General features: G+C 37.0%; 1 protein-coding gene across 1 annotated transcript in view; it reads right to left on the bottom strand.

The window, feature by feature from the left end:
* Positions 1-17,549, bottom strand: part of LOC139444211 (serine/threonine-protein phosphatase 2A 56 kDa regulatory subunit epsilon isoform-like) — a 53,518-nt gene extending 35,969 nt beyond the window's left edge. Inside the window, exons 1-2 of the mRNA XM_071225122.1 lie at positions 17,057-17,549; positions 12,167-12,363 (exon numbers count right to left, since the gene is read on the bottom strand). Of these exons, the coding sequence (XP_071081223.1) occupies positions 12,167-12,363; positions 17,057-17,198 (339 nt within the window). The 5' untranslated portion in view covers positions 17,199-17,549. The remainder of the gene's footprint in view (positions 1-12,166; positions 12,364-17,056) is intronic.
* Positions 17,550-20,818: the final 3,269 nt, after the last annotated feature.

The following is a 20,818-nucleotide window of genomic DNA, read 5'->3' as shown; positions in this document are numbered from 1 at the left end:
ACTGTAAATTATACAGGTTTTGAAACTCTTGATATGTTAAACACAAGGCATATTAGACATTATCATGACATTTATTTGAATACTTTTGACTAAAAAAATCAGTTGTGTTTGAAAATTAATGAAAGTCAAGGTATCCTTGCCATATATGTCCAACATAAAAGATGGCAGATTTAGGGGGTCCTTGGCTCCTTAGATTTATAACCTGTAGGAAAATACTTCTGACACGGTCTAACCTTTGAGAATAACAGTAAATGTTTAGAAATAGGGTTGTATGTTGTTTTTCTCAGGTCAATGGCCCAACTCATTAAGCAATGTAGTGATGAATTTAAAAAATTGAAACACTACATTGCATATTTGCCGTCGAACTTATCAAATAACTTGCTAGGTTTTACAGTCTGTACCAAAACCTGTTGAGTCTGCCTCTTAACTTCATTTTCAGTCGATTTTAGTGTTATTCTATGGACTATTATCAGCTCAGCTTACAAGACAGATTTGTACTAGACTAGGGTTCGGACTATTCACTAAAGCCGCAGACTGTGTTATTAACTATTTGTACACAAATAAACTAACCAAACTAAGTTTTGTTTCACTGCAATAGCAAAGAAAGTAATGGAATGAATAGCAATACCTATGACGAAGTGTTGGTGCTCTCTGCCCTACAATCCATACAAACCGTACACAGATGGTGCTGCTATCAGAATACTTAATGTAACAGCTTTTAATGTAATATTTGAACACAACATTCTGTTTGTTTATTGCTCATCATCATTCATTGTTTGTAGAAAAAAAGATGCTCAACACCGCACATCATCTGTACTTGTATAGTACAAGTACACCGAATCTCTGCCAGTGCTCTTTCAGAAATACCCCTTCTTTGAGGGCTATGCAAATTGTTAACTTTATTTCAAGCAATGGCATATTTCAACCAGGTTTCTGTAGAAAAGAAATAATCGTTGAACGGAATCAGCGTGCTAGAGCAACTTGTTGGCTACCCATCAACTTTCTAACTCCTATCAGATTCACAACTGCATGCTTTGTACTGTAAATACTTGTCCTTTAAGCATCAAACCTCCACTTTTAATTGCTGCAGCCCTAACTGTGGCTAGCTCGGAACAACGCTAAATTCACACACCTACAAATGTATGTAATGAAAAGTGTACAGATGTATCTGGGCACACCAGTGTCAAATTTATTTTTACACCACCTGCCGTTTTCAGCTATCTTCCAGCATAGTGGGAGAAGGGATTGCCTGGCTTACCAAGGATAGATACTGGCTGCCGGCACTGCTTGTTCCACTCGTCGGCCTTCAGCTAGCATGTAATATGGCTGTGTTCACTGTACCTAATACTCAGGTAATGGAGAACTCCTGACAACAGTGTACTATAGAATATACATTCGCTGAATGCACCTATCATAACACTTGGCTAGGAAGCAGAAGGATAATCGGGCAGATGAAAGTCACAGATCGGCAAGAATGGTGAATTCTTAAAGAATGTGTGTACAGGATAATCTTGTAGCGTGCTTGTTTTAGCTATTGAAGATATATATACACACTGAAATGTTGGCTAAGAAACAGTTGTAGGAGGGAGGGAGGAAGGGGAGGTTTAGAGGCTGATTGGGGTAGGCAGTGACCTCACTTCATCTCTAATGATAAACGCAGGTTGTTTCTCCTGCAGAGAGTGGAGGTTAGGCAGGATTAGAGAGAGCTGCACTGCCTCATCCTGCAATGAAACTCCTGCAAAGTGGTCCACCACATGCTTTCAGTGGTGGAGGCCACTGGCACACTCTTGCTTCAGAATAGAAGTAACTGTTTTCTCATAAATTCTGCATTTCTGAGTGGTAAATATACATCGTTGGGAGTTGCACAGACTTCTCATTAAACAGATGTCAGACTGACCTGCATACGTCATTCACAGAAGTTAGACCGTGAAGAGATAACAAAAGATATGCATTTATGAAGCTTATCATAAATCATCATGACAAATATCTATCCACCCTTAATCATATGCAGAAGTGTTGCATTTACCTTGGTGGCAGACAAACTTACATTGACACACCTCACTCCTATCAGTATCAGTACATTTTTCCTTATTTTTCTGTGGCAACATTATAATGTTTGCTGAAAGATAATCTAGTATTTCTGAGGCAAGAGCATTAATGAATAATGATATTACTATTATTATCAGCATTTGACACGCAGACTTGTTGTTATCCAGGCAATGCAATCGCTAAATGGGATGTTTGTGTCTTGTAAAATCCATAAGAGTTCTTCCCCACTGATGAGACGATGAGGGAAACCTTGTTTCCTAAAACCAGCTTAGGCTAATGGGCCTTTCAATCAGTTTACTCTCATTTGTTCACAAGGTACTCCAAAAAGCTTCTTTTGAATATTTTATTTGAACACAAGCAGATTTTTGTTTTTGTAACAGAAAACCAGTAAATTCCCCCTGAAAGTATTCTACTCCACTGTGCCAACAACTACATCCCACAATGAACTATAATTTGGCATTACTCAGAAATAACAATATCATCAGTTGATCGAAACCCCAACAAATAACTTAGCTTTATAGCCTTTCACAATATAACACCTAATAAATGAACAATTTACAGAAAAAAGTATTGCCATCATAAGTACAACCATAACATTTGAAGACTTGTCATGTCAACTTGTTGGAACCGTGCATAGAAATAGGAGGACTCTGACATTTTAGACTCGACATGAATCATGTTTACAAGTTGCTGCATCCTGATATTGAGTGTTTCGTACAGCAAGGACAGGACTTGAGATTGATTCAAATACTTCAGGACCCAGTTACTCATTACCTGTCCAAGCAGTGTGCCTGGTTTCACATATATGTTCTACAGACATAAACACCACGATGTTGTATAGATTGAAGAGCTTGGGCGTCCATCTAGGTCAGAATTGGAGGGTCATGCATATTTTCAATGGTAAGCCCCCAGCAATTGGAAGCACAGTTACATGCTATTATCTTGTCAGAATCTGTGAAATATAGCATTATTTTATTTTTTGAAATTCAACATGGCCCCTAAAAAGCCTGAAATTCTATAGCCATATTCCAGCAATTTCATGGCGGTGTTTAACATTAGACAAACTGAATCAAGCTAGCATACCTGTTACAAATTGGCATCCCAGCTGGTTTGAGGCTAGAAGACTCAAATGGTTTGGGCACAGACTAGGTATAGTCAATGTTCTCAAGCAGCAAGAGCATTTTGAAATGTCTAAATAATATGACGATGTACAAACACATCTTTGCTTGATGGTGTAATGGTGAATATTGCCTTGGTTACACAGCCATTTGATTCATCTGCATAATCACATTCAAAAGAGAACACTGAAAATTCCTTTAGAAGTAACTGCATGCTATCTATATACATCTCATCAAAGACGACAAGGAATGCTAAGTGGGTCAACCACTGCCCAATATGGGAGGAGTGAAGTCAACTTGACCTCAAACAAAGAAAGCTAGTCTGCAGGTTCATGTAAATACGTATACACGCTTAATGTTTACATTTCAACAACAGCCCTGATGCCTTCATTACAAGTGATGTTACTTTCCTATTATGCTATCATTCACAGCAAAGGGAACTAGGGCCGTTACGATTCACTTGTGTATTCGGTGAATCGAACCGTATCCATTCATGAATTGAATTCGTTATTCGTGACCACGAGATTCGAATATATGAATATGCAATCATGTGCATTTACATACCCTGTACCTAAAACATCCATAAGAACATATGATATGCATAGATATCTTTAAAGACAACACTCTTATAATATTTAATTTGACAGGAATTTGGTCACTGGATATTGTAGCATTTGAGCTGATACCAAGACTAAGTACCTGGACAAGTGCAGTATATAAATGTATAACATAGAAAATTAACAAACCATGTCAAATAATTTATCTTGTTAATGTTTCACTGACTATAACAAATAATACATCAACTGCTGACTTATTATTGTATTCGTGAATTAATATTCGTATTCATTATCTTATATTCGTGGTACGAATCGTATTCGCCTCATAGTGTCTTTGTTGCAGCCCTAAAGGAAATCAATGTTACTTCTTTCTTGTTAATATCATAATCATGTCATATCTTAACCATCAAGATGATTAACTTAAGGTATAAACTTTCCATTTTCTACTCTTTTCACCACCCTTTTGTTTTCCTCTTTCTCTCTCCTTCCCACCCACACCACATGAGTCGAATGAGTGTCTTCCTATTTCCTTCTTGTCAAGTCTAGGGCATACAATTGCTCACATTTGCTCCTGTTTCCCCATGAACACTTAGTACAGGAAAACAAACTATTCTCGATCAAAGAAAATAATGTGAATCATCAGTCAAACCTCTTGAGTCATGGTCGTATTTGTAGACACCCAACTAAATTATTATGAGCAAACTACACATTCTTCTTTTTAACATAAGCTGTATGGCAAGGAAAGCCTGACTTGAATTATCAAACTGTATTCATGTTCTTTCAGTAGTGATAAGAGTTGGTTGAATTTTTTTTAATCAACTAATCATGCCACTGAACTACCATAGTTGCGATCTTTTCCAATAAGTGAAAAGCCCCCACCCCCCGACTCTCTTCTAGACCAATCTGTGAGTAACACATAAACGTGCCCCATACTAAGAACTAAACTTTGTACAATTATGTATTTTCTCATGAATATTTTAAATATTTTTTTTAAAAAAGCACAGCAGTATAGAAGGGGTATACAGGGTTTTACATGATGCAAAAATGTGCATCCAGTACACACAAATGTCTAGAATGGATGCAGGGAAAAACTGTACCAAATTCTTGACGAGAAACATAAAGGTCCTGTAATTATTTTAATGATTAAGTCTTACAATACAGTGCACAACACCATTTCATTACTTTACAGGACCCTCATATTTCCTGTATTAGTTTCACTGATAATTGAACTATGTTTGTTCTCCAACAACGAAGTTGTTGTGTATGGTTTAGATAAGTGCCACGCAAGTTAGGTCTACACAGACAAACCAGTGCTACAGAAAACAATGGTACTCTTTCACAAATAACATTAATTTAAAGAAAAAAGTCAAATAAATATGGAGTTGGTGAGATGATTGGGGACTATCACTGAACATAATCTTCTTAATGACTGCTAAATGAGACCACTCATGTCTCAAGTTAACAGAGCCTGAAATAAAATCATTTGTGACTTCTATCTTTGATTGTATCCTACAAACTACACAACACATAACTTGACAATCACATCATCATACATCAGGAAAGTCTTACAAAGCAAAGCTAAAAATAGACAATGATAGACACCCAATTATGTCCAGCAATGCTATATCAACCACAAGCATCATATAATACAGCTATATATGATGGATGTATTTGTCAAGAATACATAATCAAGAAATATCAATTATCACAGGCATACTTATTAACCTATGATGAGAGTGACCAGTAAAACCTTGGGAGTTGAAGACTTTCTTTCTTACATTCTTATGGAGACAAAGCAGTGACAAGTAACACATTAAGAAGGATGAGTGAGTGAGTGAGTTGGGTTTAACGCCACTTTTAACAGTATTCCAGTTATATCGCGGCGTGTCAGCTTAATGTGGGAGGAAAGCCCGAAGTGATGCAGGTCTCAGACGTTTACCACTTCGGTGAAACCCACGAGCACGGGTATGGTGCTGACAAACCTAGAAACATAATCGGGGCGAACCAGGATTCGAACCCACAATCATAGGTTTCTGGCGTGCCCAAGGGACGCAACTCTGCACAGCGAATCGCGGCGCCTTAGACGACTGGGCCACCCGTGCCCCCTTAAGAAGGATGAGGGAGCAGAATAGAACCTGAATTACAGAACATCGCTGTAGGTTTCATGACTTTTATGTGAACATGGTTATAATAATGTTCAAGATATGGGGTTCCTGTCATAACTTTAATGATAAAAGTCATTACAGAAGAAAATGTCAAGGGCCTGAGGGCCACCCTTAATTCTGAACACAGATATAGCGTACTAACCATGTTAACAGTAGCCTATGAAATTAGCCACTAGTCTCAGCCAGAGTCTAGTAAAACCTTGTTTGGTCCAGTGAATGGTTCGATGCCACTATTAGCAATATTCCAGCAATTTCATAACGAGTGTACTCGTGAAATGGCTGCACATATTGCACCCATTGTACAAGATTGCATGTTGAAATCACTTTGGCTGAAAAACATTTGTTAACCTTGAATCACTGACTGGAAATATTTTTGACTTTTCACTGTGTTGATAGATTTCTTGTAATTTAGATTTGAAACATGTATTGCAACAAGTATTATAAGCATTATGTTTCCTCTGATTGATTCTCTGCAGGTGCTGAAACAACCCAAATCTGCCAATAAAACTTTACAAACAATACAAACACAAAACCTTTACTGAAGTTATTGCTGTAGTAAGTGATATTGCATTGTTTTTCAGTTTATTTATTGGAAAATGTCTGATGTTGCAGAGGAACATGTGGCCTGGCGTAAATGTATTGAGGTACACATTACAATACAAGCTGTTTGGCGTTCCAACTCTCCAAAGCTGAGCTTGATAGCTTTTGTCTACTCAAACGGTTATTTCATGCAACAATGAGTCATAAAAGCTGATTAAGGAAATTACAAAATAGTATAACCATTTCCTACCAGTAAGTTCCATAAATGGTACTACCATTTCCTTCCAATAAGTGCCATAAATGGTACTACCATTTCCTTCCAATAAGTCCCATAAATGGTACTACCATTTCCTTCCAATAAGTTCCATAAATGGTACTACCATTTCCTTCCAGTAAGTTCCATAAATGGTACTACCATTTCCTTCAAATAAGTTCCATAAATGGTACTACCATTTCCTTCCAATAAGTTCCATAAATGGTACTACCATTTCCTTCCAATAAGTTCCATAAATGTTACTACCATTTCCTTCCAGTAAGTTCCATAAATGGTACTACCATTTCCTTCCAATAAGTTCCATAAATGGTACCACCATTTCCTTCCAATAAGTTCCATAAATGGTACTACCATTTCCTTCCAGTAAGTTCCATAAATGGTACTACCATTTCCTTCCAATAAGTTCTATAGATGGTACTACCATTTCCTTCCAGTAAGTTCCATAAATGGTACTACCATTTCCTTCCAATAAGTTCCATAAATGGTACTACCATTTCCTTCCAGTAAGTTCTATAGATGGTATTACCATTTCCTTCCAGTAAGTTCCATAAATGGTACTACCATTTCCTTGCAATAAGTCCCATAAATGGTACTACCATTTCCTTCCAATAAGTTCCATAAATGGTACTACCATTTCCCTCCAGTAAGTTCCATAAATGGTACCACCATTTCCTTCCAATAAGTTCCATAAATGGTACCACCATTTCCTTCCAATAAGTTCCATAAATGGTATTACCATTTCCTTCCAATAAGTTCCATAAATGGTACCACCATTTCCTTCCAGTAAGTTCTATAGATGGTATTACCATTTCCTTCCAATAAGTTCCATAAATGGTACTACCATTTCCCTCCAGTAAGTTCCATAAATGGTACCACCATTTCCTTCCAATAAGTTCCATAAATGGTACCACCATTTCCTTCCAATAAGTTCCATAAATGGTATTACCATTTCCTTCCAATAAGTTCCATAAATGGTACTACCATTTCCTTCCAATAAGTTCCATAGATGGTATTACCATTTCCTTCCACTAAGTTCCATAAATGGTACTACCATTTCCTTCCAATAAGTGCCATAAATGGTACCACCATTTCCTTCCAATAAGTTCCATAAATGGTACTACCATTTCCTTCCAATAAGTTCCATAAATGGTACTACCATTTCCTTCCAGTAAGTTCCATAAATGGTATTACCATTTCCTTCCAGTAAATTCCATAAATGGTACTACCATTTCCTTCCAATAAGTCCCATAAATGGTACTACCATTTCCTTCCAATAAGTTCCATAAATGGTACTACCATTTCCCTCCAGTAAGTTCCATAAATGGTACTACCATTTCCTTCCAGTAAGTTCTATAGATGGTATTACCATTTCCTTCCAGAAGGTTCCATAAATGGTACCTGCATTTCCTTCCAATAAGTTCCATAAATGGTACTACCATTTCCTTCCAGTAAGTCCTATAGATGGTATAATCATTTCCTATCAGTAAGTTCCATAAATGGTACTACCATTTACTTTCAGCAAGTTCCATAAATGGTACTACCATTTACTTCCAGTAAGTTCTATAAATGGTACAACCATTTACTTCCAGCAAGTTCCATAAATGGTACTACCATTTCCTTCCAGTAAGTTCCATAAATGGTACTACCATTTACTTCCAGTAAGTTCTATAAATGGTAGTACCATTTCCTTCCAGTAAGTTCCATAAACGGTACAACAATTTCCTTCCAGTAAGTCTTTAAATGATACTTCTACAGAGCTAAGGATATGTATATTTAATCTCATAAAATATCAAATCTCTTACTCCAATGTAACAAATGTTATATTTGGGATAATACTTTCATAGTAAAGTACTTTTGGGGTGTTTAGTCCCATCTGGAATTCAAACCCACACTGCAACTACCACAGTGAAGCAACTAATCGCCAGCAAACAAAGTCAGCGATCTAACCCACTCAGCCACTGTGGCTTCCACAAAATGAAAGTCCAACAACCGGTAGTCTAGATCAGATACTTTGTGTACCCCTCTGACAAGTGTAAATTGGCACGGCTCCCTTGGCTGAAAGCTATGAACACAATGCAACACCTCTCTGCAGCAATAGAAACTGACATTTTTAGTCTAGTAGTCCTCATAATGATAACACAGCAAAATCCTAAGAAATGGCAAATTTCTACTAGTCCTTACGATTCCTCAACTAATGGGCAGTTTGGCAAGGACTATAGGACAAGTGCCAATTTCTAATGTTGCTCTGTGTCAAGATCTATGGACAGTTCCATTGAAGGTCGTGACAGATGAACCTTGAGTGAACTATGACCTCCCAATTTAAATGATGGATGCATGGGTTCTTGAGCCAATCAGATGTCAGCTCTTTTCAACAACATTTCCTTACCACGTTCATTCAGAAATATCGATTTGTACAGAAATATCGATTTGTACCAATGAAAACCCACATGGACCACACATCTTCCTTTGATCTTACTGCCTTTTGGATGTAGATGCCATGTCCTTCAGAAACGACCGGGCGTACAACATATTCAGAATAATACAATAGCATGATTTTATTTTTTGCCTGCCGGATGTCCTCAATTATTTTCTTTTTCAAGATATAGAAATCAGACACGCTTGTCTGTCTGTTTCGTTCATTGTACTGAGAATTTGAAAGCCTGTGTGGTAATTGGCTGATTAGAATGTACACCTGACGCGACCTCATATGGGGGTGTCCTCAATCTTCACCCAGAACGATATACCACATAAGAGTCCAAGATCTGATTTTAATGAGATTAGTATATGTGTGTATAGTTGCATCCAGTGTGACAACTACTCATCGCTGTCTTAAACGAACCTTGTGGAAGGAATTGGACAAATGTCTATATGGCTGACAAGTAAAAATCAACCAGTACACAGGGATATACCACGAGTCCTGCCTGAGTTTTACTTGTCTCGGAAAAGTGAACACAGGGCAACACATTGACCGAAAGCAGCGCTTTCTTCTTATGGAAGGGGAACCAGTGAAGATCTGGGTTAGATTAGGTCTTCAGCAACCCGTGCTTGCTGTAATAGGCGACTATGCTTGTCGTAAGAGACGACTAACAGGATCAGGTGGTCAGGCTCGCTGACTTGGTTGAAGCATGTCATCGATCCCAATTGCGTGGATAGATGCTCATGATATCAATCACTGGATTGTCTGGTCCAGACTCAATTATTTACAGATCGCCGTCATATAGCTGGAATATTGCTGAGTGCGGCGTAAAACAACAAACCAAATAACTTATGGAAGGGGACTCATAATGACTGACTGAACTGAAAGTAACTTTGCAGCAATAGAAACTAACCTGAAATCTTCACTATCCTGAATAGTGACAGTACATAAGAACACTCTCTAAACTCTCTGAAACTTTCAAGCCCACTGAATACCTAGGTTAAGTACCACGCTTCAGTTGCCCCACATATGGTTGAGCCCATTGAGCAAACCAATGCCCTCATCATCTACAAACTGTATTTTCTTGAATATAGGGCACCCCCCAAGCATAATCAAGATAATGTGCAGTATTTTGGAGAAAAACATAGTTTTTTAATGTATAATATGCAGTCAAACACCACATAATAACACTTCAGAAGATCAAACAGAAGAGAACAAACTTGGTTAATGAAAATGTGACTTTTTGATAAAAACATCACCACTGGTCACCGACCAATTATTGCCATTTTTGCGTGTTATTTCTTAAATATTCCGTGTACAAAGTTGAATGTTTCAATAACTTTGATTTGTGGAAACTATGAGCAAATGCATGTATTTCTGTCGGAGGAAAAGGTTACAGTAGATTTCTGTCATAATGAGACGATAAGGAATCAAAACAGTGGGAAAAAGAAGTTTCCCATTGACCAACTGTACCAGTTATCGCCATTGTCTGAACAGCACGTGCCCTGGATCATGCACACTTCTTAAGTTATACAAATTAGATTTTCTATTTTCTCTGATATCGCACTTAATTTTATATTCATTACAATTAATCAGAAATGCTTTTAACAATTTGTCATCTGCAAACTGACGAAAAACAATATTCCCCAAATTCGATTTACACATGCTTATCCTCAACAGTATGTACTTTGCATTTCGCGATATTTATACAGGGTTATGCGTTTTTTTAAAAATAGCTCAAATAGGTTTTAGAATTATATTTTGGGAAAGAAATGACAGACAATAAGCTAGGAATGTGCATCATCGTGTTGTTGGATTGTTGTTTACACATGAATTAGTCACGTGACACCCTCTGTGTCTTTTGAAAAGTTGTATTTGAGCAATGTGATTATATGGTGCGTTTTTTAATATTTCCTCACATGAAACCGTTTTGTACACAATTTTTGGATAAATATTTCTCTCTTCTAATGAAAATGAACAAAAGTAAAACAAGATGCGATCACATGCACACTATAACAGGGATTTGGCAGTAAGTGGTCCTCGGAGATAACTGGTTGCTAGCCTAGAGACATGAAGATTTACTACTTAAATCTTATTTCATAATTGCTAGATATTGTTTTATATGCAGAGATCAAGACTATCATGTGTATTTGTCCCGAAAACAAACCTGGAAATAGCACTCAGCCGTCCACATCTTCTCACAAACCTATCAGCAATCAAGTAAATATAATATCCAATAATATAATTCAATAGAATTTTAATACTATGATTGGCAGAAAATGTTTCTGAAACTATTATTCAACTAGGAACAATCTGCTTCAATTTCGTGTGAGTTTAGTGGCAGTTTAACATCATAACAATATGCATAGCTTTTAACGTATGGAACAGTTTGATGCTAATGCTATAGTCCCAAATGAAGCAAGTCTAGATTTTCCTCAGGTTCAGGTTCTGAATTTCCCATATTACTGGGGCTCCTTGTCAATATAAATGGAGTCGTTTGTTTCTTCCAAAATCATATATTTTCAGAGAATAGACGTTAGTCTAAAGTGTGTGTGTGATCAGAACTATTTTCAGAGAATAGGCATCAGTCTTACATGCTTGTACCAGTCCAGCCTTACAACAGTTTTATACTGTTATAGTGTTATTCCGATAAGATACCATGCTGCAGATACACATGGATATCCCACTCAGACAGATTATATTGACTACGAAATGGCCAGTTCTTGTTGTATAATCCCCTTGATGTCGAGTGCCAGGCAGAGTAACAACAAGTACAATCTGTTAACATTTTTTGCTATGATAAAGCACGAGGATGGAACCATTGACCTGCTGTATGTTGGCTCCTATTCCTCATATCTGTGCCATTCAACTGGTATTCAAATCATTGTTTAGAAGGCAACAAGGAAGGGCATGACTAATTTTCTATTTTCACAAACATTTACACTATGACCAGCAGATGTGTTATAATAATCTAATGGCATAAAATACAGAGATGTATCTAGCAACACAGAACCACTCAGTAAGTGAAGCTTTCATTTGATACCTACCATTCGAACAATCTCCGGATACGTAGGTTCTGTCAGAACATTGCGTGTAGCTGTGATGTAATCCACTAATTCATTCAGACAGGCCCTTTTAATTTCCTTACTCTTCAAATCTGACACAGGGTCCATAAAGTCAAACACAACACAACATTGCTGAAGCTTCTTGATGAACAATTCCTGCTGTTCCCCAGGTGGAGTATCTGAAATGATAGATATTTCATAAATAAGATGTGTTAGACACCACAAACAAATACAGCCTAATGCCATCTTTCCAGCTGTACCAGTGATATCGAGGTCAACAAAAATTAACAAATTCTAGTTACTGTTGGGAACATCGGCCATGAATCATGATTGCGAGCACTCAACTTCTTTCCCACCCTAGTGGTATATTATCAAATATCATACCCCACTATGGCATTACCTTTGGGAACAATGACAGCCTGCAACATACACAACTAGTCTGAAGCCTGAGTATAGCAAAATTTTGTTCATAAAAAGTCCATATCATGACACTTAAATCTACTAACACATACGGACATGAAACACTAAAATTCAAGGCCTTTAACAAAATTCAAGGCTATCAACTGTCCTTTTCAAGGCTTAAGTTGGGTTATTACTTTATTATATCAAGCATACTGTCTATTATATTAGTTGTAAGACCTAAAAGCAGTGTGAACATAACAAATTTTCCACAATCTGTCAAGATTTTTTAATTATCTTACCATGCTTGCAGTTTAATTCAAGAGTGGGGGGGAGAAGGCTTGTGCTTTTAGCCCCCAAAATTTTGAAAAAGAAACCCACACTTCCAAAGACAATGTGGCATTTTAATGTTGTATGTTGTGCTATAAAGGTAAGAGTGGGTGTACCTCTGGAATATTTGAAACTTTGAGATAAAAGGCCAATGTCAGAAAATTCCTAGCGGTGACCCTGCTCTTATATACAAGTACATGTCAGTTTGTACAAATTCAAGGCTTCTCAAGGTATTTTGGTGATTTTCAAGGCCTTTTAAGGTTGACACAAAACAATCAAGGGTTTTCACAACGGACCTTAAATTCAAGGCCTTTTCAGCCTTGTGATGATGATACCAAGTTTGGGCAGGTAGACTCAAAAGCTTTTGGCACAGAATGCAATAATGATCTGAATATCAGGATGATGTGACCTTGAATTGTTTTCGTTAATGAAACATTCTAAAGTTATGAACTGCAGACATCTTAAGTGATGTTATGGTTCCAAAAATCGTGAACTGGTTATTTGACCTACTGTAACCTTTTCATATCTGATTAAACGATTTCATTATATCAAAATATTCAAAATATCTTGTGCAAGGTACAACATTCAAACAGCAATAATTCCTGACTGACATTCACTGCATTATTTCCTGTTCTGCATGAACATGCAAGATGTGTGAGAACGTAATCAATTCTTGTCATTTGGATTCTAGGAAAGATGCGTTACCATGGTTACTCTGATATACAACATTTAATGAATGAATGTTGTCTCACATTCATGAATTCACTCATTAGACTGGTTGACTGTTGAGTATGGCATACAAATTAGACTTTATTTTACTCAGAACAAAGACTGGTCATGAATATGTGCATTATAGACTTGCAAAGTATGTAGTTGGTTATTATTCTTAAATTTAGCTTAGTATTTGATTATTATGATCAGCATTGTCGATGATGATGTGTTTAAAAATTGTTTTATTATTCAATATGGGGCATGTGTGACAGCAATGAGGTTATCGGTGATATATCACCAGCATATTACATGATTTACGTCATTGATCTACTGTAAAAAAATGAGGATTCAGGACCTTTTGTATAACAATCTTATTGTAAATACATCAGATTGTGACAATATAAATATTGATAGTTTCAGAAATGTTACTGCAAATGATTACCGGTATTAATGATATTAAACAAAGACAATGATTACCGACTTGCACATTTCTTAAACGGAATAGGAATTCTAATCAAAGAGTAACCGGTTGCAACAGGCCGAGACATCTTTGATATTACATTGTATCATGCTAAAAAGAATTGCCCATACAAAATACAGTCCCAGTATCATTTTCAACAGTAACTTTAAGTGAATGCGTGAGTGAGTATGGTTTTAGCCACTATGGGCAGTATTCTAGGAATGGGCTTCACACATTGTACCCATCATGCCCATTTGGGAACTCGAACCTAGGTCTCAGGGCTACGAGTCGACGCTTGAACCACTAACCTACACCACTGTCCCAGATTTCACCTTAAACAATCGTAGATCTATCAGCTGAGTGTACTAAGAGGTTTAGTCCCAGACATTTGCAATCCAACATGATCAAGGAAAAAATCTAATTACTTGTGATGGGGATCAATCTGAAAGTTCTTATGGATGATCATTCAATATGACCAACCAATATCAAAGCTTCTGTGATTCTATGCAGTAGTGTTTTCATCTACACAGTATGGCTGTTGAGCCTACAAAATGTTTCCAGTTCAGTTCACAATGGTTTAGTCCAAACGGCTTATATAAGTTCCTATTTGAAGATAAAGAAAGAAGGATAAAACTGCTCCTTCACAGTCACCCCCATTGTAATCATGATGGCTGGAACACATGGCTGGTAGTTGCATTACATGTATCAGCTGTTAAGACAGTACAGACATGATATTCGTTAAACTATCCACATCATGAGCATCGATCTATGCAAATGGGATACATTAACAATGAGTCAATGACACGCATCAATCATGTCAACGTGTCTGACTACTTGCTTCTTGCGACAGCATGGGTTGAAGACCAATTCTTTATCTTTTCAAAACTTGGGTCAAACCCTTGACTTCCAAAACTGTCTTGTATACTCCAAAAACATATTTAGGCTACCTAGTCTGGTTTGGACCTGATGGGGAAATTTCTTTTCATCATGTTCATATTAAGAAAAGTCGAAGACTCAAAAGTCATTGAATATGTATGTGAAGACAAAATAACTTCTAAACTTAATATCATAAATATAAACTGACTTGTAAATATTAGTTTGCATGTAACATCATAAGTAGTTTAAATGCCAATGTTCTGATTTGACCAGAAACCTCTGGAGTCACTATTGCCAAGGTTTTACAAGCACGATATCTCCATTCTATTATGACATATATTCTGGACACAATCACCACTCTAACTTTGTTTCGCAAGTGATGTCTTCAGCTCCGTCTCTCTCATCAATAATTTAACAACAGAACTTATCTCACTCATGAGCTCAAAAGAAACAATGTATGAAAATTCCTCTTCTGAACACATAGTTATTTGTTGTTTAAGACCACACACTGCTATATGATAGCGATCTGTAAATCAAAGAGACTGGTCCAAATGTCCAGTGATTGCTATTATGAGCAATGTCCCAGGCAGATCAACCAAGTAACAGAGAGTAAAACCCCAACCATTTTGTCACCTTCTACAACAAGCATACTGTAGGTGCTGGGAACCTATTCTAACGTGGAAACCCATGGTAGTTTGGCATGCCATGGACCTAATCTTATTTTGATTAATTCATGTATGATTAATTCATAATATGAAAACAAAATTCAAAATAGTGTCATGAATGAACTTTTAGAAGGAAGGGATGTTTTCCTGAGTACTAAGAATAAGACAAGGATGAAAACTCCTTATGCTACAAGGCCGGATATTCAAAAAGGCATGGTGGCGAATGAGTGATGTATATGTCACAAAATAGAATGGAAATTAATAAAACTGTGTTAACATGTGAACATGTGTATAATAACAGAGATTTTAAATTGTGATTTCAAAGATTAGTGACATAATGTCCATGTCTATTATCGTCATATAAAAAATCATGGTAGTAATGTACATCCTTCAAGTGTGAACAAGGACAGGTACTCAGCCTTAGGACAGCCTAATATAGCCTGAGGCCTGAGTGTATCCAATCATTTGATTATACCAGTTTATTTCAAACCTATGATTTGCAGATTCATAGATTAGTGACTGTGTCGAACCCTGACTAAATACCTTTGCAGTTTGTTTCCTCCCTGTATCCACCTATCAAATACACAGAACTTTTATGTAAGTACAGATGTAATTCAGATCTTATCATAATTCTCTTTAATATCTTTATAGATGTGCTACTTAACAATATCTCAATACCTGCATAATTGTAATATATCCCTGCTTAAGAAAGTCTAAAGGTACTAAAGTGCAATTCTTATTGTGGACATTGCATAACAGTATGTGAATAATGCACATATCGATTAATCACATAGCCAACATGTACTTAAGCTGATTAAAGCGAATAAAACACACTTCAATGGCATTTGAGATAGATTAAAACTGACACCTGCATGTAGTGTTTTTAATGTAAATATGTAATAAATAATTAGGATTCATGTAGAATTGATTGAATTCAAACACATTTACCATGCTTTGAAAGATTATCTCAAAACTTTACACTTGTTTATCTATGAACAGTCCATGCAAAGCATTCACAATTATTCTTATAGTCACATCAAGATGTTTCTAAAGTACTTGTTGCATACTAACATAGCCAAAATGGCGTAGAATGCTATTTTGGAACCATTTTCTTAAAGTCTATTTCAAAAAGGTTCCATTTGACTAAATATATAATGATGATAATTATGAGGGGGAATATTATCCACAGTTTATCTCACACATAACGAAAATGATACGACGACACAATAAAATTGGAAATTACAACGACAAAATTGTTTTATTAACAGTTATGCTATTGTAATGTAGTGTTTGAAACAGACTATAACCGGCCATGATGCCAATGGCACCGGTCTGAAATATCATAAATTAATCAGACATATCAACATGTGAGAAGTATAGAAAGTGTACATTGGACGGCATTACAAATTTTATGACTATCACTAATCTTACCTTTAAGATGAGGTAAAGCCTGCAACTCAGGGGCATTTTTAGTCCGATAATGCGATGAACCCTGAGACCGTTTCTGTTTTTTAGATTTGATAGACACCTTACTGGTGAAAGGGTCGATTCTATCGGCAACCTTCGCAGACATGATGGTATTTTCTATCGCAGGCGATATCGCCGCGATCCCGTAAGTGAATATGAACCTGACTTTCTAATTCATAATCGCTGATTCGCTCCAAGTTTTGAACATGGCCTCTGCTGATGCATTGCAAATTGACAATCCGTGGATACACTTGACAGCGCACTTCACTTCTCCAAATGGTAATTTATGCTCCGCTGACTACTCCATGTAACAGACAGATGTCACAAGATTGACCCAATATATGTATCCAATGAAGAGATCTCACTTAAAGTGTTGTTTTGAGGGCATACAAACTCGCAAACAGATAATCACAATGTTGCTACTAATGGTTTCCTTCACATCTCGTCATGCGGCAAGTCCGAGAGACTTCAACGAGATTTGAACGACCTCGTTCCCGAGCTTGAGGTCACAGGGTCATAGGGTCGCTACGAGCGAATGTTTACACACCAACGCTAAATAATAATCCAACGTGAATTAATTTAATGATTTATAACCGTAGACTGTGTTTTTAAGTCGCATTGTTAGACATTCCATATCTCCTATCCTTGAGTATCATTTAATTCTTCCGTATTAGCAATTTTCTTCACTTTATATTGTGTTTAATGTATGCGGTAATCAAATCAGTTCTGAATGTGTACTGTATTCTATTAAATATATTCTGCATTGTTTTTTCTCAACGCATAGGCATTTTTTGCACACTGATTAAAATAAGATATTACACAGATTTTATGTTCCTTCAAATATTGAATACAAAATAAAGCAATCTTATATGACTACATATGCATGTACAGTTCATATATTTTTGTGGTTTATCATTGTGTGAACATTCCTAGCATGTGTGGGATATTAAGTCACATTCAACTGCAGATATTTACTTATTGTTTTGTACCCAGATCGACCCATATTTGATAAGAGGAAACTCCCAAATACTTGTTAATACAAATACTGTACGATATGTATCCGATACGGATGTTGAGATGTATATTTCTTTAAAAAGAAATGACATATCTAAGTAAAGCCGGATTGATACACGTGTATTTCGTGAAAGTATTTGTTGAAATGATAATCACGATTTTCTGAAAGGAATATTTTTGTATGTACAATATTGCAAGAAAAAACGCTTAGATTGTTCGAAGAATACCTTCAATGTTTAATGAAATGAAGGTTATGTTTCGATAAAGCATCTTTCAAATGTCCAATGATAGGCCTACATAGTTTAATTTACTTCGTTTTGCTTTTTAAAGCAAAACATTGCCTTTTAGATGAGCCTGTTTTTGAAACACCCCAATCAACACCAGAATGAACATGCATTAGCACTGCACTTTCACCACATAGAACATTCCGCACTTTATCATCTATTGAGTGAATCTATCAGTAATTACGACACAGGTAGACATCGCAATAAAAAAAAACCCTGCAACACAGCGAGTATGTTTGTGAACGGTACACCTCTATCGTATGTCTAGCCTGTCCTTTGTATAGTGGGGACGTTCCTTACGTTACGTACGACCAAGGCCCAAATTTTAAAAATATACCTAAGGCTATTAGTTCAAGGTTCAATACCTTTTGTTTTTTTTATCTACCTTTGTTTATGTGTTTTGTTTTGGTGTCTGGTGTGTGTTCATTGAACCTTAATTAAATGCATTGATTTAAAAATAAATAAATATCTTTAAGAGCTTAGTGTTACGTCATCTAGCAGTACGGATGTATTTAAATGATATTCACGATTTACAATAACGCATGCTATTTAATTGAACAGAGTATTTATAACATTTAAAGTAAAATTTTGAAATGTATATTGTGTTTAAATTGTCACAGAACGATTTAAGCCGACCCCGACTATTCTACCTTCTGGACAGCGATATTTTTGCCGCGTTTTAAAACAAATAGAACTCTAAGATCTTTTACCCCATCAAAGAGACGTCTCATAAATGATTGTTACGTTCTGTACTGTTTTGGTTCTCGTTGTTTGTCATGTCGTTTTATGCATACACTCTCCTAGCACATTCATTTATACAAAGAATTCTCTTGCAGGTAATACAGTAATGTCATTGTTATTGTCATTTATGTTCATTCTGGTTTGAACTGGTGAATACATTGCATTTGCTGTGAAGAAGTAAGACGAGTTCTATGGATAAACAACTTCTTTATTACAATTAGTGCGACGTTTCGGTGTAGATCCTAACACCTTTATCAAGCAATAGATGGATAGGGCTAAACAACATAGGTATATAAACACTTATTGACATCTAAGTTGTTACAGTGACTAGTTGATGGACACAGAGAGGTGATTAAGCTAATTGGATTGTCATCAACTGGCTTCAACACTGGGAGGATATAGAGAAGTTTATGTACAACACTGGGGCGATGGAGAGAGGTTTATGTACAACACTGGGAGGATATAGAGAAGTTTATGTACAACACTGGGGCGATGGAGAAATTTATGAACAACACTGGGAGGGTGGAGAGAGGTTTATGTACAACACTGGGACGATGGAGAGGTTTATGTACAACACTGGGGCGATGGAGAAATTTATGTACAACACTGGGAGGGTGGAGAGAGGTTTATGTACAACACTGGGACGATGAGGAAGTTTATGTACAACCATGGGACGATGGAGAAATTTATGTACAACACTGGGAGGATGGAGAAAGGTTTATGTACAACACTGGGAGGATGGAGAGAGGTTTATGTACAACACTGGGACGATGGAGAGGTTTATGTACAACACTGGGACGATGGAGAAGTTTATGTACAACACTCGGACGGTGGAGAAATTTATGTACAACACTGGGAGGATGGAGAGAGGTTTATGTACAACACTGGGACGATGGAGAGAAGTGTATGTTCAACAGGGGGGGGGGGGGGGGGGGGGTATAGAGAGGTTTATGTACAACACTGGGACGATGGAGAAGTTTATGTACAACCATGGGACGATGGAGAAATTTATGTACAACACTGGGAGGATGGAGAGAGCTTTATGTACAACACTGGGACGATGGAGAAGTTTATGTACAACCATGGGACGATGGAGAAATTTATGTACAACACTGGGACGATGGAGAAATTTATGTACAACACTGGGAGGATGGGGAGAGGTTAGTGTACAACACTGGGAGGATGGAGAGAGGTTAGTGTACAACACTGGGAGGATATAGAGAGGTTTATGTACAACACTGGGAGGATGGAGAGAGGTTAGTGTACAACACTGGGAGGATATAGAGAGGTTTATGTACAACACTGGGACGATGGAGAAGTTTATGTACAACACTGGGAGGACGGAGAGAGGTTTGTGTACAACACTAGGGCGATGGAGAGAAGTGTATGTTCAACACTGGGAGGATACAGAGAGGTTTATGTACAACACTTGGACGATGGAGAAGTTTATGTACAACCATGGGACGATGGAGAAGTTTATGTACAACACTGGGAGGATGGAGAGAGGTTAGTGTACAACACTGGGAGGATGGAGAGAGGTTTATGTACAACACTGGGACGATGGAGAAGTTTATGTACAACACTGGGAGGATGGAGAGAGGTTAGTGTACAACACTGGGAGGATGGAGAGAGGTTAGTGTACAACACTGGGAGGATGGAGAAAGGTTTATGTACAGCACTGGGAGGA

The sequence above is a fragment of the Haliotis cracherodii genome, unplaced genomic scaffold (genome assembly GCF_022045235.1).
Source record: "Haliotis cracherodii isolate W230 unplaced genomic scaffold, xgHalCrac1.p SCAF_5, whole genome shotgun sequence".
NCBI classification, from domain to species: domain Eukaryota; kingdom Metazoa; phylum Mollusca; class Gastropoda; order Lepetellida; family Haliotidae; genus Haliotis; species Haliotis cracherodii.
The sequence above is the reverse complement of the archived record's forward strand: the minus strand, read 5'-3'. Positions and strand labels throughout refer to the sequence as shown.